Here is an 18094-nt window from a genome sequence, read left to right as displayed (position 1 = left end):
AGAAGTCCTTAGGGGCCAGATCAGGTGATTAGGGAGGGTGTTCCAATACAGTTATTTGTTTACTGGCTAAAAACTCCCTCACAGACAGTGCCCTGTGAGCTGGTGCATTGTCATGATGCAAGAGCCATCAACTGTTGGCGAAAAATTCCAGGTCGTCTTTTTCACGCAGCCTTTTCTGCACTTCTAAATAATAAACTTGGTTAACGATTTGTCCAGTTAGTACAAATTCATAATGACTAATACCTCTGATACAAAAAAAAAGATTCGTAACATGGTTGCAACAAGTTTGCGAACTTAATTTTCAGCCCTCGTATGCACGAAAGAATAAAAGTAATAAAAAGTTCTGCACCCAGCAAAAGAGCTTTCAGGGAGACTATGGAGAATATTCTGAAAAGTTTTATCAGGGATAGGGACAGTCAACCACAGGAACGAATCGTTTCTCCGTAAGATCACTAGGGTTGCAGCTTAGGGAAGAAGCTCTAGGAGGGCGGAGAAAGGGCGGGAACCAGCAGAGAAGGGGTGTAACCGAGTGTGGACTGTAGTAGGGGCTCAGTCCCTACTGTTTTGTCCTTCTCGGCTCTCCGTAGGAAAAGTTGAGCAGAGAGGGTCACGGACATGGCGGCCATTAGGGTAAGTAAAAAAAAAAAAAAACCCAAAACAAAAAACAAAACTTGCTTAGTTTCTCTGAGTGCAGACAGCAGTCTAGTAACTATAGAAGGGACTCTCCAAACTACAGCAGGGAGCCCCACAGCAAGAGGCGGGGTGATGGTGGGTTTTGAGAGAATTCGCAATGTCAGGGAATCTTTAAAGTTTAAAGCCTGAAGACACCGCTTCTCCTCTTAAGAGTTTACTCTGCCCGGGACTGCGCTCTCTCCTAAACGCTCTGCTGTTGACTTTATACAGCGGCACAGGTGGAAACCTGGGAAAAGGCTGGGTGAAAGTGGTCGGCCGGGCGACAAGCAGCGGCAGACTTTTGGGTCTTGAGCTGAAACAAAGAAGAAAGAATCCCGGGCATTTGGGTGCACAGGGCGGGGCCTCATGACCCTTTGAAGGACGTTGTTCAAATGTTATTTGGAGTGAAACGGACCAGGATAGAGACGTCTGAGTTTTTCTGAAGTGCACGGGTTTGTATTACTGTTGTCAGTCTCCGCGTCTGAGTAACAAGCCTAAGTTTCCTTTGAGTTCTGTGTGGGGAAAGGTGCCACTTAGGAATCTGTGTGCAGGAAGTGACTTAGCTGGCTGCTAACTGCAGTTCGTTCCCTAAGTAGGTTTCAATAATAGTAGTCAAAAAATACCTATGTTTGTGTAGGTGTTGTAAGTGTTAAATGCACTGCTTCCAGGAAATACAAATATAAATAATTCAGTCGGTTTAAATTGGCTCAGTGTCCATCTTGATTCGCCATTCTCACTCCATTTCTGCAATTCTGGCTCTCATAATTCACGACATCCTTCTGACTGGACTTGCTGCTTCTAGCCTGGCTCTCATGGAATCCATTTTCCTCTGCACTGCCAGAATAGTACTTCTACTAAAATGCAAACCTGATTATGCCTCTCTCCTACTCAAAAACCGTTTGGCACTTCATTATCTGCCCTCTGGGGTCAGGTCAGACTCCCATGTCTACAACACCCCACCCATGCCTTGGCTTTTCAGCTTCATCTGTTTCTCAGGAACTCACCTAACATTTGCACTCCAAGCCTTTTCCCCTTCTCTTTCTCTGGGTCTGAAGTGCCCTTTCCGATCCTCATCTAGGTAGTTTCTATTCATAATTCATTCATTCATTTAACAGATAATTGTGTACTGCCTCCCCACATGCTAAACACAAAATTTCTTTTAGAAGATAGTGACCTGCACCTCTGCATTCCAATTTAAATAACTCCTCATTGTGCTCCCAGAAGACACTGTGCATACTCTTACCATAGGAATTATCACATTGCAAATAATAGACTGTTTACTTGTATGTTCTACCCTCCTAAACTATAAGGTATTCGAGGACAGTAATTATGACATTATTTTTTGTATCCTTAGTCCCTAGCACAGGTGTGACTTATATTAGATACGCAATAAATTCTACATGAGTAAATAAGTGCCAGACAATGAAGATAAAAGAGATTAAGCAGTGGAGATGCAACATATAACACAAACAACTGTGATTTAGAGTAAGAGAAGTGCCTTGCCTCAGGAGCAAACCAGAATAGCATGTTGTCACTGAAGCCTAGAGAAGGAGAGAGAGTTGAACACTCTTTTGATGTGGCCATTAATAAGTTACTGGCAGCTACTGTTTCTTAAGTGCTTACAACAAGGCCAGGTACCATGCTAACATACTTACATATGCATTTCACTTAATTCTCAAGACAGCTTTATGTTGTAGATATTATGATCACCATTTTACAAATGAAAAACTAAGGTTTAGAGAAGTCAAGTAAATTGCCCAAATTCATAATGCTAAGGAGAGCTGAAGTGAGATAAAGAAGTCTAAGTAAAGTCGTACAGGGAGAGCCTAGATTATAAGTGGTTAAGGAAAGGATAAAGGGTAGGAAATTGTTATTCATTTAGCACCTACCTTGGCTAGCTGCTTTACATGTATTATTTGTTTAATCCTCTTGATGACACTGAGAAATTGGTAGTTTGCCCATTTTAAATCTGAAAAAACTGAGGCTTAGAAAAAGTGCTTGCTCTAGGTCTTACACAGCTGCTAAGTGGAAGAGCCATGTTGAAACACAGGTATATTTGGCTCCATACTGCATGATCTTTCCACTAATTCTTGCGTCCTCTGAAAGGATGGTGTATATTATTTTTTAGAGAAGTGTTGTGGTGAAAGAAAAAAACGAAATCTTGGGATGAGGGTAGCAAATTCCAGAAAAGATGTCTTTTCATAAAAAAAAAAAAAGTCAGGAGACTGTATGTCAATTATATCTCAGTAAAACTGGGGGGAGAGGGCAGGAGACAGACCTGAGCAGGTTTGGAGACAAGGGGAAATGTGCCAAGAAGTAGTATAAAGGAAAGAATAATAATCACACTTACTATGCTATTGAATATTTACTGTGCTAAGCATTTTGCAAAGCATTTTATGTGATTTTTTTCATTTGTGCATCACAGTGGCCCTATGAGTAGCTACTGTTACTATTAGCATTTTACAGGTAAGGAAACTGAAGCTTAGAAAGGTTGAGTAACTTGCCCACAGTCACACAGTAGTATGCAGTAGAACTGGATCTGAAATCACATTATCTGAGTCCTGAAGCTCCAGGGTTTAATAACAAGGAGTAAGGTAGAGAAAACTCCTGAAGGTTGGTAGATAACTCTGAAAATAAAGTTTACATACAGCTTGAAATAAAAGAGCTTGTTGAGCAGATGTGATGGTGGGACATTGATGTGGAACTAGCCTTGAGGAACAAGACCTGTGGTGATCTCACCTACTCACTTCTTTTTTTCATTGTTGTCTTATTAGATTTTAGTAGAATTTTACCTTTTATTAAATTTATTGGGTTAAAATTGGTTAATGACATATAAATTTCAGGTGTACAACTTTATGACATCTGTATACTCTACTGTGTGCTCACCAATGGAAGTCTAGTCTCTTTCAATCACCATGTATTTGACCCCCGTTACTTTCTTCATCCTCCCTACACCCCCCCTTCTACTCTGATGACTACCATTCTGTTGTCTGTGTCTATGAGTTTGTTTTTTTGTTTGTTTGTTCATTGGCTTTTTGTTTCATATCCCACATATGAGTGAAATCATACAGTTCTTGTCCTTTTCTGACTTATTTAACTTAGCATAATACACTCAAGATCCATCCATATTGTTACAGATAGCAACATTTAATCTTTTTTATGCTGAGTAGTATTCCACATCTTCTCTATCCAGTCATCTGTCAAAGGTCACTTTGGCTGTTCCCACGTCTTGGCTATTGTGGATAATGCTGCAGTGAACATAAGGGTACATATATTTTTTATGAATAAGTGTTTTAAAAATTCTTGGATAGATACCCATAAGAGGGATAGCTGGATCACACCTCGCACATGTTAGAATGGCTATTATCAATGAGATTAGAAAGAACAAATGTTGGAGAGGCTGTGGAGAAAAGGGAACCCTCACACACTACTGGTGAGAATGTACATTGGTACAGCCACTATGGAAAACAGTATGGAGGCTCCTCAAAAAATTAAGAATAGAGTGACCGTGTGATCCTGATGACTTCTTGAATCTGAATGGCTGGAGAACTGGCCTTCATTTAAAAGGATTGGGAGGAGTGTAATATACTTTTCAAGTATAAACTTCATTTTGAAGTTTATACTTGAAAAGACTGGTGATTATCCCCAGTCAAACAAAAGCCATATTTATTAATGCCAGAGATTGAGTGAATTTGAGGAAAATTTGGGTCCTGAAAAAGAACTTGTTTATAATAAAATACTTAATATCGAAATGTGGCTACTATTTACTGAACACTTCCTGTGTGGCAGACACTGCTAAGTTGTTAATGCACGTTATTTCATTTAATTCTCACGAAAAGTTTTCTAAGGTAGGTAATTTTATTAGCTCAAAGAACAGGAGTAGAGTAGTAAGGAAATCACAGCTGCAGTAGGAGGTTGTAGTCAGAGAAAAGCTTGTTAAGTTTCTGATTTTAGCTGTAACAAGTTCTGGGTAATGATAAATTCAAGGTATTCTCGGAGTGGGTAGCTACAGTGGAGTGAATATGAAGGTCTGTGGAGATGAGGTCAGGGAACAGTGAGATGAGGCCTTTGGGTGGTTCGTCTACATGGACATTAAAGTCACTCAGAGTTGTGGCAGGATTTGGAGTATAGAAGAGACTTTAACCAGGATCCTTAATCTTTGATTGTGATGAAGTAACCAGGAAACAGGTAGATGATAGTGCTAAGGATGAATAAATGGATGGTATGAACCTCAAAGGAGCAGAATTACTTTTCTTTCCTTTATGTAAACTTTTTTTTTATTGAAGTATAGCGTACATTTAGTACAATACACAAATTATGGTAGCTTGGTTAAGTTTCACAAGATGATCATACTTGATTAACAAGCACCCAAATTAAAAAAAAAAGTGTATATATATATATATATATATATATATATATATATATATATAAAACATTGCCAGAAGCCCATAAACCCTCCCTTTGTTCCCCCACATAGTTGCCCTCCACCATATTAATTTTGCCTATTTTTTAACGTCATATAAATGGAATTATGCAATATTTACTTTGTTGTCTACTTTGTTTCTTTCACCCAATATTATGTTCCTGAGATTCAGCCATTATGCATGTAACTCTAGTTCATTTATTCTTATTGCTGTATGATGTTCCAGAAGGTGAATATATCAGGATTTGTTTATCCATTCTACTGTTGATGGATATTTGAATTATTTTCAGTTTTGAGCTATTACAAATAATGCACCTGTGAACATTCTTGTATATGTCCTTATGGTACGTGTAAGCGCACATTTCTTTTTAATGTATAACTAGGAGTGGGAGCACCAGGTCATAGGGCATACAACTTTAGTTATCCAAAGTGGTTGTACCAATTTACATTCCCATTATTGAAGTTTCCAGTTGTTCCATTTCCTTACTAACAAGAACAGAAGTTTTTACCTGGGGGTGAAGAAGTAATGGCTTAGAAGCAGCATTGGGAATCCGGAAGGAGACAGACTCTACCTCCGATCCCTGGGACACATTGACTAGCCTCCACATGAGGGTTGCACATTGACTAGCCTCCACTTCAGGATTGCTGTGACCTCAGGGGACAGTTGTGTTTCATTTCAGGCAAGGAGACGGAAGGTAGACACATGGAATGGCTTTTGGAGTTTTGAGGAGTAGCAGGAAGTTTGGTCAGTGGAGAGAAAATACAGAGCACTGCAGGAATTAGAATACAGATGATATGTGATCTGGGATTATGTGTTGGAACTTGGGCGAAGGATAGTGTGGATGGGAAGAAACATGCACATCATAGGCCTTAGGGTTTCAAAATCCTTGATAATACCAGCCGTATATTCCGTTGTGTCAAATTTAGTCCTTGGCTCTTTTCTTTCCTCTTCTTTGTTTCATGTGACTTATACAAGAAAATACTTGGAACCTAACAAAATGAAGTTTATACTTGAAAAGACTGGTGGTTATCCCCAGCAAAATCAGTTTTTCTGTTTTCTCTTAGCATTGTTCAACATCTTTATTTTTAGTGTAACTTTGAAAGTTATGCTTCGAAATCCTTAGTGTATTTAGACATGCTTGGGATAGGTTCCAGGACGTCACTTTATGCCATAAAGGGAAAATGATCTGTGCACAGCCTCCTCCTACAGTCACCTGACTGAACTATTCCGTGTGATGCCATCCTCACAGAAATCTGTTAGTGTTCGGTGAACCTCATTGAATATGGAAATAAAAGATTGCTTAGATCGTGGATTCAAAGGTTCTCTAATATTGTGGCACATTGGGCTCATGTAAGTCAATGTACCCTAATCCTAACTGTGCATTGGAATTATCTGGGGAGCTTAAAAAAAAGTACTCGGCCAGCCTGGTGGCTCAGGTAGTTGGAGCGCCGAGCTCCTAACGCCAAGGTCGCTGGTTCTATTCCCATATGGGCCAGTGAGCTGCGCCCTCTACAGCTAAGATTGTGAACAACAACTCTCCCTTGAGGTGGGTTGCTGTGAGCAGCCGGAGGTTGGCCGTGAGCTGCCGTGGGCTAACGTGTGCTGTCATGAGCGGCCGGTGGCCAGCATGAGTGGCCAGCATGCAGCATGAGTGGCCAGCAGCCAGCGTGAGCTGCCATGAGCTGCTGTGAGCTGCTGTGAGCGGCTGACCGACAACCGGTGACCGACAACCAGTGACCGACTGCCTCAGCTGGCGGGGAGTGCCAAGGCTCATAATACCAGCATGGGACAGGGAGCTGTGTCCTACACAACTAGACTGAGAAACAATGGCTTGAACCGGAGTGGGGGGGGAGATGGGAGAAGGGAGAGGGGAAGTACTGATGCCTGAGCCCCAGCCCATATGGGACATTTTAATGATTTTAAAGCCCATCAGGCGATTCTGATTTGTTGCTAGGTTTGAGAACCACTAATTTTGGGGTGGGAGTGTGCTTATATGTGGCTTTTCTACAGACTATAGAAAACAGTATTAGGCTTTTCCAGGTTATGAAGAACGGAGGCATGTTCAAGTTATCTTAAGTAATAGTTTAATGGAAGGATACATCAGTTAGGAAGAAAGGCTAGGAAATTGGCTCACCAGAGAAACAAACCTCAAGAAGAACATTCAAGAAACCATACCAACTCTGGTGGTTACCATTCTCATTACTGAATGGATCTGCTTCTGCTAATCCGTATGCTTTACATTCAGACTTTCCTAGAGAGAGGATCTGATTGGTTGGCTAGTCATTAATTACTACAGAGTAGGCCTATTGGGCAGAAATTGCACATCAAGCCCCCGCTTTTTCTCCCCTTTGAAATGGAAAAGAAGTATATTGCCATTTTTTTCCCTGTTTCTTTACAGGTTTTATTTATTTTTTTTTGTTGTAAACTGTACATTTTAGGTAATATAGCAACTCTGGTTTCTCTAGCATGGGAGTAGGGGGTGCTTGTTATTGTTGTTGCTTGTTTGCTTATTTGTTTGTTTAGTCACTTCTCTGGACTAACTCTGTGACATTTCTTTTCCCTGTAGTGTGCATTTTCAGATATCCCTGCCCAGATGTTCTTTCCTATTTTTATCTTTAAACCTAGATTCCTAGAATTTTCCCTGTTTTGGCACTGCTTAATGATCAGGCAGGTTGATCAGAGGTTGTGCTTAAGCACCTTAAACCACTAAGATTTTCAGTTGTTACTAATGAGCTTGTGTGGGGACAGAGCCAGGAGTGCAGTTTCCAGGCTCTCGGCGTCACGTGGAAAGGTGCTGGCTCAGGTAGTAAATGGCCATCAACTGTGATTGGATGGCCATCAGCTGTGGCTAGTTGGCCGTCAGCTGTAACCAGTGAGCCATTGGCCACTAATATAACTGCCATGGCTACGCTAACAGAAAATGGGGGCTAGCAAGTGGATGGTGGCTGAGCTAGCAAGTGCGGACTGCAGTTAGCACAGTGGTGTGTGGGTTGCAGATTACAGAGAAGTGGACAGCAGGTTGCGGACAGTGTGGCTCCTGCTCCCTGTGTCTCCAACCCAGCCGCCAGCGAGACTATAGTGGTATGACTCCACTATCTATGGCTCCGTAGGTGTTCCTTTTTGGCCTCACCATATCCTGCATTCTTGTGCGGGGAGTGGGACCAGAGACCCTGCATGACACATACCGAGTTGTTAGTCTCCACTGATTGCTAGCTGATAGTTTTTTTTTTTTTTCACAACACCCTGGGTAATAAATTGCCCTGCAGTCTGGTCCAAATAAAGTCTAGGCCCTTGGGAGCAGTAGGGTATTGCCAGTCTTTGAGGCTTGTTCTGATTCTCCCCTCAGTAGAACCCCTGCCAAATGCACCTGGAGTAGCTCTTTTGCACCACCAGCCTGGGGAATGCAGATTTTAATCAGGTGTTGTGAGTATCAGAACAGCTCTTCAGCAACACAGTGATGTGAGGCAATAGGGGAATGGAATTTTCGCCAGCTGCTTTCCTGAATCCTCTGTATGAAGCAGGAGCTAGGGATGGAGACTCAGCATATTAGATTGGTGCAAAAGTAATTGCGGTTTAAAAGGTTAAAAACTGCAAAAACTGCAATTACTTTTGCACCAGCCTAATATATGGTAGCTACCAGTTTTCACCAGCTGCCAAATCCATCTTGAATCCCTTTTTTAGCTCACAGATCTGTGTAAGATGGGAGTTAACACTTGGGGGGTGGGTGGGTACAGGCTCTAATTTGAATGCAATTGCCTCTTTTTTTACCAAGTTCTATAAATTTTGTTCAATAAAGGCACCTCACTTTGTTGTAAGCCCTTTGATCCATATCCAAACATTTGTTAATGTGACTGTTTTAATAGATGTGTCTCTGAGGGAGAGGTTTCAGCAAGTTCCTCACAGTGCCATTCAAAACCAAACGCACGTTTACAGTTTGGGGGTCTTACAAATAAAACTGCTATGAAATATTGTGTACAGGAGTTTGTGTGTGTGTAAGTTTTCATTTCCCTGGAAGAAATGCCCAGAAATGTGATCACTGGGTCCTATGGTAAATATGTTTAGTTAAAAAAAAATGGTTCTCTGTGGACTGACCCTTATATTAGTTTCCTATTGCTGATGTAACGTATTACCGCAGACTCAGTGGTAAAAACAACACAAATTTATTACCTTGCAATTGTGGAGAATAGAAATCCAAAATCAGTTTCACTGGAGTAAAAGTTTTGGTAGACCTGCATTTTTTCTGGAGGTTCTAGGGATGCATCCATTTCTTTGTCTTTTCTAAAAGCTTCTAGAGACCACCTGTGTTCCTTGTTTCATGACTACTTGCTCCATATTGAAACCCAGCAATGGCTGGTCAAGTCTTTCACATGCCATATTACTTCACTATTTCTTTTCCATAGTTCAATGTCCCTCAGCCTCTTGATAAGGACAGTTGTGATTATACTGGGGCTACCCTGATAATCCACCATAATATCTTCATCTAAATATCCATAACTTAATCACATCTGTAAAGTTCTGTTTACCATGTTAGGGAACATATTCATAGCTTCTGGGGATTCAGATATCAAAATCTTTGGGATGGGGATATTATGCAGTCCACCACAATCATTTAATACTCTGACACAGTCATTTGAATCATTTTTTCCCCTAGAGGTAAATTGTTTCTCTTTTGCTGTCGTTAAGATCTTTCTTTTTCTTTAGTTTTCAGAAGTTCAACTATGATGTGTTTTGATATGAATTTCTTTGGGTTTATCATATTTGGAAATTGCTCAGATTCTTGTATCTGTGGGTTTTATGTATTTTGCCAAATTTGGGAAGTTGTCATCCATTTCTTCTGTCACTTCTATTCTGCTGTTGCGTTCATCCATTGAGATTTTTGTTTTTTTTCCAGTCATATTGTTCTGTTCTAATGTCTCCATTTGGTTTTCCTTTATATCTTACATTTCTTTGTTGAGACTTTCTACTTTTTAATTTGCTTCAGGTATCTTCATAATTGCTTGTTGAAATATTTTTATGATGGCTGATCTAAAGTGTTTGTTAGATAATTCCAACTTCTCTGACCTTAATGTTGGGATCTGTCTACTGTCCTTTTCCATTCCAGTTGAGATTTTCCTGGTTCTTGTTATGAGTAGTTTTTAATTGATCCTGACATATTTTGATATTTTGATATAATGCTCTGGATTGTATTCAAAACTTCTGTTTTAGTTGGCTTTCTCTAACACTCCTCTGGCAAGGGGAAGGGCAGTGCTGCCTTGTTACTACCAGGTGTGGGTGGTAGAAGTCAAGGTCCCCTGCTCAGTCTGTCTTGACACCTAAGGATGAGTGTGTTATTGTTATTGTTATTACTTGCAACATTACTGTGCAAGGGTGGAGGTTTAGTTCTCCCACTAGGCCTCTACTCTTAACACTGTGGCTGGGAGGGATAGGAGTACCTTGTTAGTGCTCCCCATACTAACATCGCCATTGGGGTGACCTTGTTACCACTTGATGATGGTGAATATTCTGACTCTCCACTGGGCCTTCTGCAGAGAAGGGGCAGGGTGCCTTATTACCATCAGGTGGTGATGGATATCAAGGTTCCCCATGTGTTCTCCACTGATGTTTTGGGGGCCAGAGCTCATTACCCCCTGGCAAGGATGAAAGATCCACCTTCTCTAACACCATGCTGGTGGGATGGGGAGTGTAAGAATGCCTTATTTCAGCCTAGCCAGAGTGGAAGTCTAGGCTCTCCCCTCAGCTTTTGCTTGTAGGGGTGAAGGTATAGCTTTAGTTTTGTCTGTGATGTTTGGCTACAGTAGAGTGGCTGTTGTTTAAAAGTTTTATGTCTTGCTAGACCACCTCTTTCCTGGTCTTTTGGCTAGAGAAAGCCGACTTTTCTTGGGTCTTTATCTGCAACTGGTTGCCAATATTATAAATAATTATGAATAATGCTGTTATGCAAGTCCTCTTGGACTCCTGTGAGAGTTTCCTTGCTCTGCCATATACTACTGGCTGCGTGACTGGGCAAATCACTTACTCTGTCTAAACCTCAATTTTCTTATCTGAACAATTAGGATAAGAATAGTACTTATTTCCTAGGGTTTTATACTAGGAAATACCAAGTAGGTAATATATGGTATGAACAACACTATCCCAGGCTATAGCAAATGTCCAATAATTTCTAGCTGCTGTTGTTATTCTTAGTATTTAAAAGTATCATTAAATTCCTAGCACATAGTATTGTGCCATATTTCTTGTGACCTTCATCCCAATTTAAGTCACACCTCCTTCATGTCAGTGGTTGATAAGCTTTCTCTCATGACAGTGAACATCAGTTCTCTCAAACAAGTAGAAATTTATTGGTGTCAATTTTTATTAAAGTTTTTATTAAGTAAAAATTTATCAATTTTCATTAAAATTATTTATTTAAAGCCTCGTTTCTTCTTATATTTATTTTTATTTCTTTTAGACCCTCGATGGTTACTCTGATCTTTTTAATGGCATAAATAATCCTTAGCAGTATAAAATGTATTTATTTGGTTACCATATCCTTTACGTATAAAATGTTCTCATTTCTCTCTTCCTCATTCAGACACACCAAGATAGAAATTTTTTTTTTTAATTTATTGGGGTGACAATTGTTAGTAAAATTACATAGATTTCAGGTGTACAATTCTGTATTACATCATCTATAAATCCCATTGTGTGTTCACCACCCGGAGTCAGTTCTCCTTCCATCACCATATATTTGATCCCCCTTACCCTCATCTCCCACCCCCCACCCCCTTTACCCTCTGGTAACCACTAAACTATTGTCTGTGTCTATGAGTTTTTGTTTCTCACTTGTTTGTCTTGTTCATTTGTTGTTTTTGGTTTACATACCACGTATCAGTGAAATCATGGTTCTGTGCTTTTTCTGTCTGACTTATTTCGCTTAGCATTATACTCTCAAGATCCATCCATGTTGTCACAAATGTTCCTATATATCTTTTCTTACCGCCAAATAGTATTCCATTGTGTATATATACCACAACTTCTTTATCCATTCATCTATCGAAGGACATTTTGATTGTTTCCATGTCTTGGCCACCATAAACAAAGCTGCAATGAGCATTGGAGCACACGTGTCTTTATGTATAAATGGTTTCAGATTTTTTTGGGTAGATACCCAGTAGAGGGATTGTTGGCTCATATGGTAATTCTATTCGTAATTTTTTGAGGAACCTCCACACTGCCTTGCATAACGGCTGCACCAGTCTGCATTCCTACCAACAGTGTATGAGGGTTCCTTTTTCTCCACAGCCTCTCCAACACTTGTTACTATTTGTCTTGTTGATGATAGCCATTCTGACTGGGGTGAGGTGATATTTCATTGTGGTCTTTATTTGCATTTCTCTGATGATTAGTGATGTTGAGCATTTTTTCATATGTCTATTTGCCATTTGTATGTCCTCTTTGGAGAAATGTCTCTTCAGGTCCTCTGCCCATTTTTCAATTGGGTTGTTTGTTTTTTTGTTGCTGAGTTGCATGAGTTCCTTGTATATTTTGGATATTAGCCTCTTATCGGAGGCACTGTTTGCAAAAATCTTCTCCCATTCATTTGGTTGCCTCTTTATTTTGTCGATGGTTTCTTTTGCTGTGCAGAAGCTTTTAAGTTTCATACAGTCCCATTCGTTTATTTTAGCTTTTACTTCCATTGCCTTTGGAGTCCAATTCATAAAATGCTCTTTGAACCCAAAGTCCATAAGTTTAGTACCTATGTTTTCTTCTATGAAGTTTATTGTGTCAAGCCTTATGTTTAAGTCTTTGATCCATTTTGAATTAATTTTGGTACATGGCGACAGATAGCAGTCCAGTTTCATTCTTTTGCACGCGGCTATCCAATTCTGCCAGCACCATTTATTGAAGAGGCTGTCTTTCCTCCATTGTATGTTTTTAGCTTCTTTGTCAAAAATTATCTGTCGATATTTATGTGGTTTTATTTCGGCGTTCTCAATTCTTTTCCATTGGTCTGTGTGTCTGTTTTTCTGCCAATACCATGCTGTTTTGATTATTGTAGCCCTGTGGTACAAGCTAAAGTCAGGGAGTGTGATACCTCCAGTATTGTTCTTTTTTCTTAAGATTGCTTTGGCTATTTGGGGTCTTTGGTTGTTCCAAACAAATCTGATGATTTTTTGTTCTATTTCTTTAAAAAATGCCATTGGGATTTTGATGGGGATTGCATTAAATTTGTACATTGCTTTGGGTAATATGGCCATTTTAACTATGTTGATTCTTCCAGTCCATGAGCATGGAATGTCTTTCCATTTCTTTGTGTCTTCTTCAGTTTCTTTGAAAAATGTCTGAAAGTTTTCAGCATATAGGTCCTTCACATCCTTAGTTAAGTTTATTCCTAGGTATTTCATTCTTTCTGCTGTAATTGCAAAAGGAATTGTTTTTTGCATTTCTTTTTCTGAGATTTCATTGTTAGTATATAGGAATGGAATGGATTTTGTACGTTGAGTTTGTAGCCAGCAACTTTACTGTATTCGTTGATTGTTTCCAATAGCTTTTTGGTGGAGTCTTTAGGGTTTTCTATATATAGCATCATGTCATCTGCAAAGAGTGATAACTTAACTTCTTCATTCCCAATGTGGATGGCTTTTATTTCTTTCTCTTGCCTGTTTTAGGGGACAGCCCTGTGGTGTTCCTGTACGTAGAGCAAAGGGCTTCAGTTTTTCACTATTAATTAAGAGATTAGCTGAGGGCTTGGCATATGTGGCCTTTATGATGTTAAGGCATTTTCCTTTTATACCTATTTTATTAAGTGTTTTAATCATAAATGGATGTTGTATCTTGTCAGATGCTTTTTCTGCATCAATTGATATAATCATATGATTTTTGTCCTTTATTTTGTTTATGTGATGTATCACATTGATGGATTTGCGGATTTTGAACCATCCTTGTGCCCCAGGGATGAACCCCACTTGGTCGTGATGAATAATCTTTTTAATGCATTGTTGTATTAGATTTGCTAGAATTTTGTTTACGATTTTTGCATCTGTATTCATCAGAGATATTGGTCTGTAGTTTTTTGTGTTGTCCTTACCAGGTTTTGGTATCAGGGTAATGTTGGCCTCATCAAATGAGTTAGGGAGTACTGTCTGTTCTTCAATTTTTTGGAAGAGTTTGAGCAGGATTGGTATTAGATCCTCTTTGAAGGTTTGGTAGAATTCACTAGTGAAGCCATCTGGTCCCAGGCTTTTGCTTTTGGTAAGGTTTTGGATGACTGATTCAATTTCGTTACTGGTGATCGGAAGTGTGTTTCATCTGATAACACTTCTCTGGATACCATTTCCAGTTCTTCATGGTTCAGCCTTGGAAGGCTATATGTTTCTAAGAACTTGTCCATTTCTTGTAGGTTATTGAATTTGGTGGCATATAGTCCTTCATAGTATTCTTGGATGATCCTTTGTATTTCTGTGGTGTCCGTGATAACTTCCCCTTTTTCATTTCTGATTTTGTTAATTAGTTTCTTCTCTCTTTTTATCTTAGTGAGCCTAGCCAAGGTTTTGTCAATTTTGTTAATCTTTTCAAAGAACCAGCTCTTTGTCACATTAATTTTTTCTATTGTCTTTTTCTTCTCTATTTCATCTAGTTCTGTTCTGATTTTGGTTATTTCCTTTCTTCTGCTGACCTTGGGTTTCACTTGCTCTTCTTTTTCTAGTTCTTTAAGGTGTAACATGAGGTTATTTATTTGGGATTTTTCTTGTTTCTTGAGATACGCCTGTAATGATATAAATTTCCCTCTTAAAACTGCTTTCGCTGCATCCCAAAAATTTTGGTAGGATGTATTTTCATTGTCATTTGTTTCTATGTATCTTTTGATCTCTCATCTAATTTCTTCTTTGACCCAGTCGTTCTTTAAAAGTATGTTGTTTAATGTCCATGTATTTGTGTTTTTTCCTGCTTTCTTTTTGCAGTTGATATCCAATTTCAAAGCCTTGTGATCAGAGAATATGCTTGGTATGATTTCAATCTTCTTAAATTTGCTAAGGCTGATTTTATGTCCCAATATATGGTCTATCCTTGAGAATGTTCCATGTACACTAGAAAAGAATGTATAGTCTGATGTTTTAGGATGAAGTGCTCTATATATGTCAATTATGTCGATTTCATCTAGTGTGTCATTTAGGGCTGCTATTTCGTTATTTATTTTCTGTTTGGATGATCTATCCATAGCTGTCAATGATGTATTTAAGTCCCCTAGTATAATTGTGTTTTGGTCAATTTCTCCCCTTAGTTCTGTTAGTAGTTACTTGGTATATTTCGGTGCTCCCTGAGTGGGGGCATAAATATTGATGACTGTTATGTCTTCTTGTTGTATAGTCCCCTTTACCATTATGAAATGTCCATCTTTGTGTCTTGTTACCTTTTTCATCCTGAAGTCTGTTTCATCTGATATCATTATGGCTACACCTGATACTCTCTGGGTACCATTTGCTTGGAGTGTCAATTTCCACCCTTTCACTTTGAGTCTATGCTTCTTGTAGCTGAAATGTGTCTCTTGGAGACTGCATATGTTTGGGTTTAGTTTTTTGATCCAGTCTGCTACTCTGTGCCTTTTTCTTGGTGAGTTCAGGCCATTTACATTTAGGGTGATTATTGATATCTGAGGAGTTCCTGTCATTCTATCTTTAGTTTTCTGGTAAGGCTGTGTCTCCATTCTTTCTTTGCTTTTCTGTTGTCTGTTATTTCTCTGTGATGGTGTTCTGTGATGTTTCCCTCTGTTTCTTCTTTTATTACATCATATATTTTAGTTCTGGATTTTTCTTTTTTTTGAGTGGTTACCCTTAAGTTTATGTAAACGAAAGTTTGATGTTTAGAATATTCCATTTTCTTCAGCACACTTACTTTCTCCATTTCCATATTCCGGTTCAGGCCTTTACTCTCCCCTTTTTTATGTTTCGGTTGCCACAAATTAACCCTGTTGATGGTGGTCGAATAGCCTCCTTTAGTGTTTCTTGTAGTGAAGGTCATGTACTAGAAAATTCCCTTGGCTTCTGTATGTCTGGAAAGGTCTTTCTTCCTCCTTCATATCTAAAGGATATCTTTGCTGGATATATTATTCTTGGCTCATAATTTCTCTCTTTCAATAGTTAGAATATTTGGTTCCACTCCCTCCTGGCTTGTAGAGTTTCTTTTTGAAAAATCTGATGATAATATAATGGGCTTTCCTTTGTAGGTTACTGTCTTCTTTTTCTTGGCTGCCTTGAGGATTTTTTCTTTGTCGTGGATTTTAGACAGCTTCAGTACAGTGTGCCTTGGGGAAGGCTTGTTGGGATTGAGGTAATTAGGTGTTCTGTTGCTTATTGGATTCAAGGATCCAGTTCTGTCCAAAAGTTTGGGAAGTTCTCATCAACAATTTGTTTGAATATATTCTCTGTTCCTTCTCTCTTTCTTCTCCTTCTGGTATGCCCATTATTCTTATATTGCTCTTTCTGATGGAGTCAGAAAGTTCTTGTAAAGTTCTTTCATTTCTTTTAAGTCTCAAGTCTCTTTCTTCTTCCATCTGTGTAATTTCCAGGTTTCTATCTTTGATGTCACTGATTCTTTCCTCCATCTGGTCAACTCTAGTACCTAAGCTGCTTATTTCATTCTTAATTTCTTCTATTGAGTTCTTAATCTGCAGAAATTCTATTTGGTTCTTTTTTAAAATTTCAGTCTCATTCGTAAGATGCTCATGTTGTTCTTTGATTGCGTTTCTGAGTTCATTAAACTGCCTTTCTGTGTTTTCTTGCATCTCGTTGAGTTTTTTCAGAACTGCATTCTTGAATTCTCTGTCATTTAAATCACATATTTCCATATCTTTAAGTTTCTTTTCTGGAGACTTCTCACTTTCTTTCTGAGCTGTCTTGTTGCCTTGGTTATTCATAGCAATTTCTGATTTATTATTTCTCTTCCTAGACATCTGCAGGAGTGGCTTCTGCAACAGGGAGTAGTTCTTTCTTTTGTTTTCCAGTACTTGTTGGTAGAATGTTTTAATTTCTCTCTGACTGCAGCCTTTTTTTCTCTCTCACACAGTAGTACTATATTTTCTCTGCACTATTCCAGCTTCTCACACAATGGGTGGATCTCTGGGAGATGGGCTTCTCATCTCTTAATAGTTCACCTGAGTCACAGGGTGCAGTGTCCGTCTGGGTATGTGGAGAGCTTTTGAAGTTCCAAAGCTCTTCCTGTACCAGATTCAGAGCCCGTATGTTTCAGCAGTTCTGTTCATTCCTGCAGGGATCTGCCCAGATAAGTGGGGCCAAGGGCGGGGTGAGTTGTGAGAGGTGGCCCAGAGCAATGGTGGCGACCACCATCACAGCCGTTCTGCTTCTGCAGCTCCCTCCCCTTTGCCGGAACTAGTTGGGCTTCGAATCTGTGTCTGCGTCCACAGTTCTCAGAACAGCAAATATTCTATTGTTTTGATCTGACACTGCTATTGTTCCGCTTCTAGCACCGGGCAGTTGGGGGCAGGGCGAGCTCTGGGAGGGTAGGGAGGGGGCGGCTAGTCTCAGTGCCTAAGGCTTCCGTTCTGTGCTCGGCAGTGAGGGCTTAAACCACTGTTTTCAGCCTTCTTCCCTCAGTCTTTTCTGCAAGGTCTCTGCTGTGAGCGTTGGGTTCAGCCGTGTTATATGCTGCCCCCTGAGCCCTGTGGGCCATAAGCAGAGCCCTAGCAGTCCGAGTTCTTCCCTCTCCTGCAGCTGCAGTAGTTCCGGGATGCAGCGAGCTTGGAGCACTGAGCTGGGTCTGTGTCCTGCACCCGCCTGTGCGTCTCCGTCTCCGCACTTCTCCCTTCCCTTCTCCCCTGCTCGCGCGATTCACCCACCTTTAGGTGAATTCAGTATTGGGCCTCTTCGTCTTGCCTTTCTGCTGTGCAGCGCGTCCTTTGTGGAGTTATTGTTGTTCGATTAGTTGTGAATTCCAGAGGAGCTTTACAGAGGCTCACCTCTCTCCGCCATTTTTCCAGCCAGTCCAAGATAGAAGGTTGAATG

At 39.8% G+C, this 18094-nt stretch overlaps 1 protein-coding gene across 3 annotated transcripts in view; it reads left to right on the top strand.

Moving 5' to 3' along the window:
- Positions 1-534: 534 nt before the first annotated feature.
- APOOL (apolipoprotein O like) overlaps positions 535-18094 on the top strand; it is an 84531-nt gene continuing 66971 nt past the window's right edge. The window contains exon 1 of one of the 3 annotated variants that reach the window (XM_033103628.1): positions 535-630. In XM_033103628.1, coding sequence (XP_032959519.1) covers positions 616-630 — 15 coding nt within the window. In that variant the 5' untranslated portion in view covers positions 535-615. Of the gene's footprint in view, positions 631-709; positions 1125-18094 lie in introns of those variants that run through there. The other 2 variants (XM_033103717.1, XM_033103709.1) reach the window with 2 other exon arrangements.

Source organism: Rhinolophus ferrumequinum, chromosome X (genome assembly GCF_004115265.2).
Source record: "Rhinolophus ferrumequinum isolate MPI-CBG mRhiFer1 chromosome X, mRhiFer1_v1.p, whole genome shotgun sequence".
NCBI classification, from domain to species: Eukaryota; Metazoa; Chordata; class Mammalia; order Chiroptera; family Rhinolophidae; genus Rhinolophus; species Rhinolophus ferrumequinum.
The sequence above is the reverse complement of the archived record's forward strand: the minus strand, read 5'-3'. Positions and strand labels throughout refer to the sequence as shown.